At 43.4% G+C, this 14,077-nt stretch overlaps 1 protein-coding gene across 2 annotated transcripts in view; it reads right to left on the minus strand.

Annotated features, from left to right (window-relative positions):
• Positions 1–3,220: 3,220 nt before the first annotated feature.
• LOC149454672 (RING finger protein 112-like) overlaps positions 3,221–14,077 on the minus strand; it is a 39,872-nt gene continuing 29,015 nt past the window's right edge. For both annotated transcript variants that reach the window (XM_089687227.1, XM_089687228.1), the window contains 4 exons: positions 13,134–13,264; positions 10,913–10,966; positions 10,657–10,731; positions 3,221–4,277 (listed from right to left, as the gene is read on the minus strand). In XM_089687227.1, coding sequence (XP_089543353.1) covers positions 3,753–4,277; positions 10,657–10,731; positions 10,913–10,966; positions 13,134–13,264 — 785 coding nt within the window. In that variant the 3' untranslated portion in view covers positions 3,221–3,752. The remainder of the gene's footprint in view (positions 4,278–10,656; positions 10,732–10,912; positions 10,967–13,133; positions 13,265–14,077) is intronic.

Raw genomic sequence — 14,077 nt, forward strand, 5'->3', positions numbered from 1 at the left:
GCTATAGACAAAAGATGACCACAGCACAGTTGGCTAGTTACGAGAGGGCGTCCATGGACATCTTCCCAGACCCCCCGTGCACCCCCTGCACATGAGCTGTGATTGCTGTGTCTTTCTGACACAGCTGATCACATGACTAAGGAACGGGCCAATCACAACCACTTTTATCATGTGACCAGCTGTGTCTAATCACAACTGATCTCAGGATAATTAGGAAATGATGGTTATTGGCAGTCCTCTCCTCACACTGACAGAGCATGAGGAGAGGAGAGCCGTGAGGGGCATTTCACAGGAGAACATCTACACTGATCATCACAGCACTGATTATCTATGTTCTGGTGATCAGTGTAGCCCCATCAGTGCGGCCAATAGTGCCCATCAGTGTCCATGGGGGGGGGGGGGGTACAGCCACAGCAATGGACAGGTACATCTCTGGTCCTTGTTATTTTTATATATTTTTAATGATATTTTTAACAAATTTCCATACCAAATAACTATGTTAGTCATATTTGGTTTACTTCCAAGGAATAGCAACATCACATACAAAAGTAAAGAGTATATTGAAAAATATTTATCATCAATAAAGATATCTTTTTGGGCATATATATGTAAATAAAGACCGTTTATCGGTGAGAACACGTTACTTATTCTATCTAGTAGTTACGGTGGGTACTGCAGTAAACTAAGCAATCTTAATACAGAAATGGGAGACTATAAGAAAATGGCCGCGGTATAATGTCCCCTATTATCGCAACTCCGACAAAATGGCCGTGATGACTGACATGATTACTGACGAATGGACAATAAGATCCCACTATAAATACCAGGGGAAATGACCATAACAATATCCTGACGAAGCTACGAGGGGCGTGGCGTAACGCGTAGATGTGACGTAGTGACGCGGTGACGCACTTCCGGGTTGGCGCCATCTTGCTACACCAGAGTGCCTCAGTACACCCAGGAGAGGTGTCACAAGCGTTTTTTATCTGCTGAAAAGTGAGTTGTGACTTGGCGTTTTTTAAGAAATAAACTTGATATACAGTGTTACACTATGGAGGATCTTTGTGCTTTTGTTCCATGACTACCACCATCTTATGAGCATTGTGAGTACACATGCAGCGGTACCTATTCAGGGGGAATAACAGATGGTGAAGGAGAGAGTACTGGAGAGTGGAGAGTGTTTCATCTGGAGATAACGCATAGGGTCAAGGTGTGACCCGACAGGCTTTTTGGCCCCTGTGGGTCGCAGGGGGAAGGTGAGCAGGCATGCTAGCCATTTAAGGATTGCCACCTACCACTTTGCACCAGCACAGAAGCATGTGTGTCTCTTAAGAACACATTTATTCATCTATATATACTGTGGACTGCATTTATATCTGCTAAATAGCAATTATATGTTATAAAAGAAATTACTGTGTGCCGTGTTTTGTGCGGGCTGTATAACACCGAATTCACCTTTTCTCACGGTTTAATATCCACTTTATTGCTAATTATATCAGCGCTGCATCACTATTGATTGTTTTATATGGTCCTGTAGCTGCCGCCCGTCCGCAGTACATTGCAGGCAGTCGGTCCTTAATCACTTGGCATCCACACTATAGCCGAATGACAGCTACAGCTCGGCTGTCCAGTCCTGGGAGGGTAACATATAACGTCCTCCCAGAACGCACCCTAGCTCACGCCCTCAGCGGCACACATCCAGCGATCTCTGTGATCGTTGTGTCCTACGGACACGGCTGATCACATAATGTGGTAAAAGGCCAATCACAACAGCCTTTTACCACATGATCAGCTGTGTCCAATGACACAGTAGATAACCGGGTAAATGCAGTTGCCAGTTATCAGCTGCACTTTCCTCACGCTGTCACAGAGTGAGGAAATACTGCCGATAACCGGCAATTGTCAGAAAAGAGATCAGCACTGATCATCAGTGCCCAGCAGTCCCACCCACCTGTGCCTAGCAGTGCCTAGCAGTGCCCCCCATCAGTGCCCATTATTGCTGCCTATCAGTGCAGCATCATCAGTGCTGCCTATCAGTGCCCATCAGTGCTGCCTATCAGTGCAGTCTCATCAATGTACATCAGTGAAGGAGAAAAATTACCTGTTTGCTAAATTTTATAATAGAAACAAAGAAAAACCTTTTTTTTTTTTTTTTTTATATTGCAAAAAATAAACACCCAGTGGCAAGTAAATACCACAAAAAAAAGCTCTATTTGTGTTAAAAAAAGATACAAATTTCATATGGGTACAGGGTTGCATGACTGCGCAATTGTCGTTCAAAGTGCAACAGTGCTGAAAACTAAAAATTGACCTGGGCAGGAAGGGGGGAGAAGTGCCAGGTAGGCAAAGTGATTAAATTGATGCCGATAGGACAGCTCCTAGATGCTTTGTTTTGTTGGAACACAAAAGTCAAGGCTTCCATTATCCATATCAGACTGTTATCCTACATGGGGGTCTGGGACAGATGTTAATAGGAGGCTCCCATAAAAACAAAAAGCTTGGAGTTCCCTCTTAGGTTCCCCACTCATTTCAAACTAGACCCTTTAGGTATGTTTTGGATTTTAAGGGGGAAACAAAAAAAAGAAGAAACAAAAGTGAGGTCTCACCCAAAAATTAATACCAGACCCTTATCCGAACACACAGCTGCCAGGAAAGCAGGGATGGTGAGCATGCACCCCCTTTTGAACTGTACCAGGCCACATACCCTCAACTTGTTAGGGAGCACCTCGTCTCCATGTTGATGTAGACAAGGGCCTCTTTCCTACAACCCTGGCCTGGTGGTTGTGGGTGTCTGTGTGTGGAGGGCTTATTGGAATCTGGAAACCCCCTTTAACAATAAAGGGCACCCAGATACCACCCCCATGTAAATGTACCCATATTTGGTAATGGTGTAACCCCCCCCCTTCATCTCCAGCCCTTTGCTTACCTGGCCTGTCTGGGTAACATCTCGGATTGGTAAGGACATGGCACTGACTGCTTCCTTAGCATCTATTTAGAGCTGGAAACTGGTCCAAATGCAAGTTCAGGATATTCAGGGTGGGCGCACGTGACAGACACTCAGCTCATCCCTAGTTATAAGCTCCTCCACCTGTTTGTTCCTCCCAAGTCATTTTCAAATTATATTGTTTGTCAAATTCATTAAGCTGCAAAATGTTATAATTTTCCTCAAACAGATTAGTTAATAAAATATTTTACAAAGACAAAAATCAAACAGAAAAGATAATTAGAAACGGTTAATTTATTGGAAAAATAAAGTCAGATGCAGAACAACGCTTGCCTTCAATGGACCTGAGGGACATTGGTGTATATAGAGATGTCCCCTGTGTGGGACTATGAAGTTGAGCATTTTGCATTCAGATGGGTCTCACTTGTACTTGAGATGAGTTTAGATGCTTCAGAGGTCATTTGCAGTTCATTAGGTGGTGCAGTTAACCTTCTAAGCAATGTCAACCTGATATGAAAGGTTTCTGCATGCCTGTTGACTTGTATGGGGTAAAGTAAGAAGTTCTGATGCGAAAAGCCCATTAGCACAGGCCCAGTGTCTGGTTTCTAAAATGCATTGTATTGCAATCTATTTAATGTAAATATTGAATCCATTTTCAAATGAATCAAAAAAGAATTACCCAAAATATAACGCTAACAATAGTAAACACATATAAAGATATCTGGTAAAAGAATGAGCCATCATTATAGTAAACAACTCATAAGTAAGGACAGTCCGGGTAATTCCAGAGATATTTCCAGGAATGGTGTCAGTCTTTTTTGTCCACCAGATGTTGGGTGTCTTCTGTGGATGTCTCTGTACTTCTCTCAGCTTTTGTGTCTTTTTTCTTTTCCACATGTCCAATAACACCACCAACGCCCGCTCCAACACCAGTTCCAATGGCTCCAAGGGTGACGGAGCCTCCGATTGCCCCTGTGACCACCGCTGCAGTCGTACTGCCCAATAAACCTACAGCCTCAACAGCGAGCACAGTTCCAGCCACTGCTGCCCCTACAACCCCACCGGCCAGGCTCAGGACTCCTCCTCCTACGGCACAGCCAATACCTATTGCACATTTGGTGAAACGCTTTGAATATTCAGCGCAGAAACTTTCTTGTTTTTCTTTCAGCAGAGATTTCATCTCCTCCATGAGCATCTCTTTCTCCGCAGCGTTATCTCCTCTCAGCACACCCTCATAAGTATCAAGATGAACATCGGTCTGCTCGCTGACCCTGGTCCTCATCTCAGATGTCCTCACCCCAAGGATTTTGAATGGAGAAGCATTGGCAGGGAGCTGTAGGAGAAAGGAATGGTGAAACTTAATTCAAATGTTGTACTTGCCCCTCTTAGTATGAAACTAGAACATTTGGTGCTACATACCACCTGCATAAAAACCTGGAATTTTGGATGTCAAGAACAGCCTCTCTCAACCATTTTAGTATGGCGGAACCCTTGAAATAATTTACTGGTCTTAGGAAACCCTAAGGGGGACCCCTGCTAGTGTTTAACTATATCTGCAGATCCCGTTACATCAATTACAGCTTGATGGTCACTGGATAATTGCTCCTTACATTTGTGGTCAGTAGGAAGAATTCTCTCTTAAAGATAACTAAAAATATCATTGGTTTCAGTAGATACTCATCCGAGAGGCAGAAACTGCTCATTGCTCAAAAGGAACCCCTAGCCAACTCTGTGGAGAAACCCCAAAGATTCCATGGACCCTGGTTAAGAAAGGCTGATCTACAGTATGAAGGAACATGCCAGTTTAGTTATAATTCTATTTTATGAAATATTTTCTTAAATATATGAAGGGCAGAATTAACATGACCCTTTCGAGCAGTATTTCTCCTAAAATACGAGGGGGTAAAAAAAAAAAAAAAACAACAGCAACCTATCTTCAGGGCTTTTTATAATTTTTTTAACATTCAATAGAAAAGTATTAGAAATTTCTCAAGAGCTATGGAGAAATAAGTGATGTAATAGTAACATGGCTCCATCCATCAAATCACTAGATCTTCTTAGGACAAGATTGTAGATACCAACCTTGTTTGAGCAGAGGAGAGCGCTCCCTGTTCCTCTACCACCTTCCCAAACTTCTGCTCTTTTGTTCTCGTTGTCTCTAGTCCAATTTCCTCTTTTACTTCTTCATTTCACTTTTGGACTTCTGACTTACTATTAATGTAGCAATCTGTCTATAACAAGTAACCAGACGGCCAATTCGCTCTCCTTTTCTGGACGACCAACTACTGGACCTTCTACTGAACAGCAGTCAGACCATGCTGAAGATTCTCACACATGACCCCTGCTGGACTTTCTTCTACACTGCAGCAGAACCATACTGCAGATTTTCACACCCGACCCCTGCTGGATGTTCTCCTGCACTGCAACATGACCATACTGAAGATTCTCACACCTGACCCCTGCTGGATGTTCTCCTGCACTGCAACATGACCATACTGAAGATTCTCACACCTGACCCCTGCTGGATGTTCTCCTGCACTGCAACATGACCATACTGAAGATTCTCACACCTGACCCCTGCTGGATGTACTCCTGCACTGCAGTAGAACTATGCTACAGATTCTCCCACTTGATCCCTGCTGGACTTTCTTCAGCACTGTGGACAGGATCATGCTTCAGGTTCTCACACGTGATCCCTGCTGGACATACTTCTGCACTGTGACAGACTCTCACACCTGACCCCTGCTGGATTTCTTCTGCATTGCAATAGGACCATGCTGCAAATTGGTATAACTGGCCCCCAACTGTACTTACTCCTAAACAGCAGCCAGACTAGACAATGGTTCAGAATCTCACACCTGACCCCTTGCTGAATATTCTGCTGATACTGCAGATTCTCACAGCTAACATTGTTCACATTGTTTAAAAAAAAAGCTCCAAGCCTAAACCCTCATCACCAAGTTATGTTTGACTCTGGTCTGTCATCAGTTTCTCTTACTCTCCTGGCTTATGTGTTTGTAAGCAAAACTTATACCCAATGAACACTCCAAAACATCCTGTTTATGCACTGGTACCCCTGATACTCAGACATCACCCAGTCTTGAACTCGTACCACTCCTACAGCAATATGGAGGCAGCAATGTAGAGGAAAGTGAGAGAGGACCTTTAGAATGAGCAAATCTTCCCAAACCAAGATGGAGTATGGATACCTACAAGAGGGTTTGCTCCTTCTTCCCTGACAATGTACACCAGTATTGAGGTAATTTAGAACCTTTCAAAGTCATCCAGCGCAGTTGTTTTTCTGCCTTTGTGGTGAGGAAAAAGGTTAAGCTCCAGCCGAGCATGTTCCACCTTAGATAAAAGATCCGAGGTCGGGGCAATTTTATGTTGGGCAGCCAACAATGCATATGCTCTAGATTTGGTAGAAATCAACTCTTCATTGGATTTTTTAATTCTGGAGGATGGCTGGATAAAAAAAAACCTCAAATGGGAGGCTTTATGGGCTGCCCATTGTCCGAGGGGAGGAAAACATGGTCTATACGTGAATAATGACTATGAACCCTTGAAAAGTGGGAATTGGCCTCCCTCCATGCGTCAATGAGGTCATAGTGATATAAAAGCCGCGCAAAATCGTGGCTTTGTTTAGAAGGCAATTTAAGTTTAATTACATGGGATTTAATCGGGTATATGGTCTAAAGCCAGATTTTAGTCCCCTGCCAAGATCACATCCCCCTCTAGTTCTTTAAACAGAGACTTGAAAAGAGAATGGAAAAAGGCCACCTGGTTAGTATTGGGGGCATAGTAAATAAGAAAAGACACCATATTACCCCCTAAATGACCCTTCACTAGGAGGCATCGTCCCTCTCTATCCCTTAAAGCTTTAGTTTCAGTAAATGATAGTTGTTCAGAAAAGCAGAACGCCATCCCTCTTTTTTTTGGAGGCATTAGTGAAAAAACAAGTCGGAAAATTACTATGAATATATCTGGGAGTAAATGAAGGGGCAAAATGCGTTTCCTGTAAGGCCACTATATCGGCTCCCGGAGACTTATAATGGGAGAATGTTTTGAGTCATTTACAAAGGGAGCCCAACCCTTGGACATTATGAGAGAGCAATCGGAGCATGGCAGAGCATTGTTTTTGGGTAGATATGGGAAGCAAATGGCGGGGTCACTATCAGACAAACCCACCCATCCATATAGAGTATCAAGTATCCCAAGGCAGGACAAAATTCCCAGGGTGACCCTCAGACAAGAAAAGTAAAAAAAAGTTAGGAAAAAGGAAAAAAGAGAAAAGATTGATTAGCAATATGTGACGTAAGATAACAGAATACCAATATCCTAGACACTAGGTCAAGGACTGAAAGAGTCTCCACAAAGTCAAACAATGGGGAGAGTCTTTTACATAGACTTCTTCCGGCACCCCGGGGTCCACATGTAACATCCGTAAAATTTTAAAGCCACCCGGGTATTTTTCCAAAATACCTCAACCAGAATCATTAACCAGTTTGTGCACACAGAGGCCAATGCCCCCACAGAGGGGCCACAGAGAGACCTCCATTAGAAGTTAACAAACATTAATAAACCAAACCTTCAAGGCACCCGGTGTGGTGTTGCAGCAGCAGATTTCTTCATGGAGCCTGGAGACCACAGAGGTGACAGCAGGGGGGGTCCATTAATTTTAGGCAGGTTCCGGGAGGAGGGACTAAGAGATAAAGCCAAAATTCAACAGAAGTCTTTACCCCTCAGAGAATGTAGAGAAGGAGTAGGATTTGCCATTATAAAGAAATTGCAGAGGAAACGGATAGTTCCATCAATAGCAAATATCCCTCTGGATCCACGTCGAGAGTAGCGTTTTAAAGGCCCTTCTCTTTTAGATGGTAGCTTGAGAGATGTCAGCGAAGACTTGAATCTGGTATCCATCAACTTCGAGATCTGGATGTTACCTAGCATAACGCATTACTGACTTTGACCCTAAAAAAACCGAGGTTTTGCTATTATTTCCCGAGGAGGGCCGTCCGGCCGCAAAGGGACCAAGGCCCTGTGGATTCCATCTATTTCCAAAGGAGTATCATCAATTGTCGGAACCGCTGCATGGATGAGGGAGCGGGCAATGTGTTCAATATCTTTTACAGTTTCAGGGAGCCCTCTAATTCTGAAATTACCCCGCCTGGCACGATTCTCAAGATCATCTATTTTATTTTAAACCTCATCTAAGCGGTCCTGTAAGTCAGCAATCATGCTAGAATTTTGAGTCACTCTGTGGACTGTATCATCCACTTTAGATTCAATTTTCTCGAGGCGATCACCCAATTCCCAAAAATCCTGTTTCAGGTCAGAGGCCAATTTAGTGGTAGCTTTATCCAATTCCTGTTGCAATAAATCAGCAAAATGTGCAATAAGTATGGAATCCCCAGAAAAATGTGGAGGTGCAGGAGAGGCTCTGTGCGGAATCTTGGCTGCCTGTTTGACTAACGAAAATCTCTGCCATCTCCCTGTCTAGTAGGGAGGAAGTTTGGGAATCATGGCCTAGAGAGAGGCTTGCAGCCTCTGAGGGAGACCTGGGAGGACTAGAAATAGAGCCAGGAGGTGCAGAAGAATCACTCTCATGAGCCATGGCTGCAGAGGAGGTGTCATCCTGGCATCCAGGGTCAGATGGAGAAGATTCAATCCCCTGCGAGCGCTGATCCTGTAGCAGCAGCAGTTGAGGCCTTGGAGCCGGGAGCCATCTTGCCACCCCTGCCCGCTCCTTTAAATGTGTTATAGAATCCACCTGCAGACTTTCCGGCCGGTGGGCATGAAGAGCGCCCTCACTGTCTCAGCCAGGTTCTCGGACATGTGCTTTGGGTGCAGGTGACCTGGGGCCGCTCACATTTGCCCCTTAAGCGCCAGGATTATGCGGAGCGGTCGGCAGGACATCCGCTCCAGGCCACCCATGCATGTGTACTCTTCCCTGCAGCTCCTTAATGTTGCTGTAGGCCTCTTGCAGCCTCCCAGACCAGTTTTCTTCTAGTCTTTTCATCCATTTTGGAGGGACATCCAGTTCTTGGTGGTGTCACTGTTGCACCATATTTTCTCCACTTGATGATGACTGTCTTCACTGTGTTCCATGGTATATCTAATGCCTTGGAAATTCTTTTGTACCCTTCTCCTGATTGATACCTTTTAACAATGGGATCCCTCTAATGCTTTGGAAGCTCTCTGCACACCACAGCTTTTGCTGTAGGATGCCACTAAGTAAATGTCAGGAAAGACCGACTAGAACAGCTGAACTTTATTTGGGGTTAATCAGAGGAACTTTAAATGATAGTAGGTGTGTACTGACTCCTATTTAACATGGTATGGAATGGGATTACTTCATTCTGAACACAGCTACATCCCCAGTCACAAGAGGGTGGCACACTTATGCAACCACATTATTTTAGTTTTTTATGTTTACTTCCCCCCTAAAAGATTTGTTTTGGAGTTGAGTTGTAGAATTTATAATCATATTAAAAAGGTGGAAAAAGTTCTGAAATTATTTATCTTTGTCTAATTTTTTTAAATCACAGAAACCTGACATTTTAACAGGGGTGTGTAGACTTTTTATATCCACTGTATATATACGATCACGGTTGAGGCTACCGTTTTTCAGGAGGTAATTCCCTATCTTGTAAACGTGATCAGAGTCACTATATAGTCACTTTCCCTGGTGACATAAGTGGGGTTCCCCCCTTCCACCACTGCGCTGCCCTTCCTGGGATCGCCCATCCCACCAGGGAACCCTGGACTGATCCAGCCAGCAGCACTGCACAGAGTAAGGCAGGCCATAGATGGGCCGTTTATTGGCTGAATTGTGGGCCGTTAAGTGAAAAATCGGTCAGCCTCGTTGCCGATGCTGCCAACAATGTCCACGAAAAACAGACTTTTTTGTGGATTTTCCAGCATGACCGATAAAAATAAATGAGAAGATCCGCAAAAAAAGGCCAATGGGCTGGCCCCGCTAACGGCGTGAATATCGGCTGATTTTTGGTGCGGACGAAAATTCAGTCGATAATAGACCCGTCTATGGCCTGCATAAGAGGAATGGACATTGGTTCTCCCCATCTGCAGGGGTGGACTGACCATTTGGAAACTCGGGCACTGCCCGGGGGCCCAGGGTCAGTAGGGGGCCCCATGAGATGGCCCTGGTACCTTTTTCATAGGCTTTTTTGAGTTTGGGCAAGGACACAGGGGCCCCATGATCCCCTATTGTCCGGGGGCCCCATGAGTTGTCAGTCCACCCCTGCCCATCTGTGATGTCAGGAGGACTGGCTCCTGATCATGTGACCACTGTGACAGCCAATCACAGTGATCATGTAATTAGTTTCAGAAATTGTTTTAAAACTAATTTTTAATCCCTTCCCATCAAGCCCTGACCGTATCCCTTCAACTGGGCTATTATGCCAAGAGGGCGGAAAGGTCTTCCAGGCAGTTTGGGAAGAGATTAAAAATGAGTTTTGAAACAATTTCTGAAATTGATTTTAGTGATTTGGTTCACATCTAACTTTACATTTTACGGTCAATAACTTTTTTAAAATTTTTACTTCAGTATTTATTTTACAGGCAGTTTTGATCATCAGGAATGCAGCTCAGGTGTTGTAATTTTAATAAATTTGAAGCTCCATGTAAATTTTGAAATTTCCTAAAAAGACACATAGGAGTGTTAGGTAATGAGGGGGTCTCTGTATTGTTACCTGCTGGTCCAAGAAATCCTGAAAGCTCTTTAAGACACTGTTCATGTGTTTCCGGTTTTCGAGTGAATAAAACATCTGTTGAGAGAGTTGGATACAATGGAGTTGAATAAAGCAGAACTCCAACCCAAATAAAAGCTCACTAAAAATCAATAGCCCATTAGAAGTTAAAATAGCACAAATAATATGTTACAGACAGGTCATTAGGAGCGTCCATTATTCCATTATATATACAGTTCTAATGTGATGTAATAATTACCTGCAAAGGGGAAGTAAAGCTGTACGGTCTCCTCTGTAACATGATAACAAATTCCTAGAAAATAAGATATTGTGTCATTGTCTAAAACTGGAACTTCACATTTATCACATTTCAAGTCTCCCCAACCCCATATGAATAAATAGTGGCAAGCCTCAGCCTCTATACACTGTTTCCTCCACGGTCCAGCCCCCGCGGTCCTTTCTATGACTCTGCCTATATACTGTGAGCCCAGCCTGTCCTTTACATGCTCTCCCCTAGGGGGCATGTCGTCATGCAATCTATAATCTGGGCAACACAGTGGCTAAGTGATTAGCACTTCCACCAAGCAGTACTCGGGTTGTTGGTTCGAATCCCAACCATGGTACCATCTGCCTGGAGTTTGCATGTTCTCCCTGTGCTTGTGTGGGTTTGCTCCAGGTACTCCAGTTTCCTCCTACACTCGAAAGACATGCTGGTAGGTGAATTGGCTCCTGTCTAAATTGGCCCTAGTATGTGTATGTATGAATGTGAGTTAGGGACCTTAGATTGTACGCCCCTTGAGGGTTAGGGACTGATGGGAATGTACAATATATATGTAAAGCGCTGCATAAATTAACAGCGCTATATAAGTACCTGAAATAAAAAATAAATAAATAAATATATATATATATATATATCCAAGCCACGGCACCTCCTGCCTGGAGTTTGCATGTTCTCCCTGTGCCTGCGTGGGTTTCCTCCGGGTACTCCGGTTTCCTCCCACCTCCAAAGACATGCTGGTAGGTTAATTGGCTCCCTTTCTAAATTGTCCCTAGTATGTGTATGTATGAATGTGAGTTAGGGACCTTAGATTGTACGCCCCTTGAGGGTTAGGGACTGATGTGAATGTACAATATATATGTAAAGTGCTGCGTAAATTGATGGCGCTATATAAGTACCTGAAATAAATAAATAAATATATATATATATATATATATATACACACAGTATATATATATAAAATCATAATACTCCCAAGTCTGAACCTCAGTCCTGGAAGAATGAAAAAACATCACTGGAGCAGTTCCAATAACATAGGAAAAAGGTAGGTACATTTTTTTTGTTATAATACAAGACAGCTGGGAAGGGGTGTGGGGGGGCGGCGGGAGCAACCAGAATTCTACTTTAAAAGTGCAACCCAGTAAAAGATTGTATTTTTTGTATACATTATATTATAATATTGTTACTAAAGACAACAGGGGGGCACTGCAACAAATCTATTTGGAACAGTTAAAACCCAAATCCAGGATATTAGCAACCCCTCCCTCAAACCCCACGTTAACTTACCACCAATTATTAAAAAAAAACTAAAAACCTATCCAAATGCCCATTTTACTGCAATAAATGTAAATAGAACAAGTCCAACTCCAAGATATTAGCAACCCCTCCTTCCAAACCCCCTCTAACTAACCATTGAGATATATATATATATATATATATATATATATAAAAATCTAATACTATCCGATTGCCCATTTTACTTACCTGAAGCTGCAGTCATGTGAAGCCTCCATCCCGATCCTTCCCTCTTCTATTTCCTTCCTGGGGTTCTTCTACAGATATTTCTATCACTGCCTGTGTGATGTGGACACGTCCTATTGGTGGTGGCGACACTTCCAGTGGCTCAAGGGGCGGTGAGGGGACCGGTACCGAAGGAGATAATGAGTGGGGAAAAAGGTCTAGTCTCCTGAGCAGGACATTAGCTTGGCTCATAGAGGAAACTGTGATTCTGACCCATTACACTGCAGGATGGCTTAGGAAGAGGTGCCTGGAATTATTACTGAGGAGTACGGGAATTGATGCACAAGGCACCATTTGCCTGGAGTCGGAGTTAACATGTGTCCTATACATCATGGTACAGGACTGGATGACAATACAGCAGGGAGTTCTCACGAACTTTCACCACCTCCATTATGTTCTTGGACAATCAACATCTGCCTTGACACATTACATGGTGATTAGGTTTAGGTGACTGAGCTAGAGAGTTTGAAATACTTTATCTTCTCTAGAACCTCCACCTGAGCCGTAGTAGAAGCTGTAAGACTTAGACTTGTATAATTCTGATCAGCAACCAATCAGATTCCATCTTGCAGCAGTTTGACATCAGTAATTCTGATTGATTGCTATGGATCATCATACTTTCCCCCATGCACTGGTTTCTATGTTCCAATAGTATGACCAGAGGTCTCTGCAATGGACTGACCTTCAGAGCTCTCCCCACATGGTCGCAGGTGATCTTCTTTTCGCTGATATCGGTTTTCTGGTGGAGCCAAATTCCTGCCATAAGTTCGGAGATGTACCTTGTGAGGTGATCTCTGAAATCTTCATCCATGTCTGTGAATACAGAAGCACTCTGATTGGATGGAAATACACGTGATGTCAGCAGAGAATTTTGTAGAAGGCTCCAATACACCAAAATCCCAGCAAAGAAATGTACCAGATGGAGTGCGAGGAGATGGATGGTCGGAGCACACAGGACATGCACTTAGCTGAAAGCTGCCATTGGAGCTGGTAACCACGACCTGATAAATAGGGTGTACCAGGAGGAGGGGACTTGTCTTACATTTGAGTTGATCTAGCGACACTTTGTTGGGAGGTCTATTGTCCATAATACATTGGGAGGGTTTCCTACCAAACTGGAGCCTTATTAGAGTCATTGAGTGCTACAACCGTTCTGTGATAGAATGTATGTAAGAAAGGAGAGCGATCTTCCAGTTTCGGGAAACACAACGGTGAATGAGATCACAAGACAATGAAGGAGCTAATGGCTAGAAATATATTTATGGATATCTACAGACTGTTGTTTAATCAGTTGTGGACACTGGTCTACACACCCAAGAAACTTTATCGAGGTACACCAGACATGTGTATTACAACCCCCCCCCCCCACCTCCAGCACTTGCCAGCAATTCCTAACTGTTAAAATGACAGTGGTAGTTTGCTGTGTAAATACAGAGGCTACTGTAAAAAAGAACAAACTGCCTGGCACAGTGTTTATAAACATCGTTCAGATAGAAGATAAACACAAAGTAACATTGTTTATAAACATGATCAGACAGGAGATAGAGAAATACAAAGTAACATTGTTTATAAACATTGATTACACGGGAGATAGATACAAAGTATCAATGTTTACAAACATTGATC

Source organism: Staurois parvus, unplaced genomic scaffold (genome assembly GCF_062004578.1).
Source record: "Staurois parvus isolate SC_StPar_1 unplaced genomic scaffold, SC_StPar_1.0 ptg000421l, whole genome shotgun sequence".
Taxonomy (NCBI): Eukaryota; Metazoa; Chordata; class Amphibia; order Anura; family Ranidae; genus Staurois; species Staurois parvus.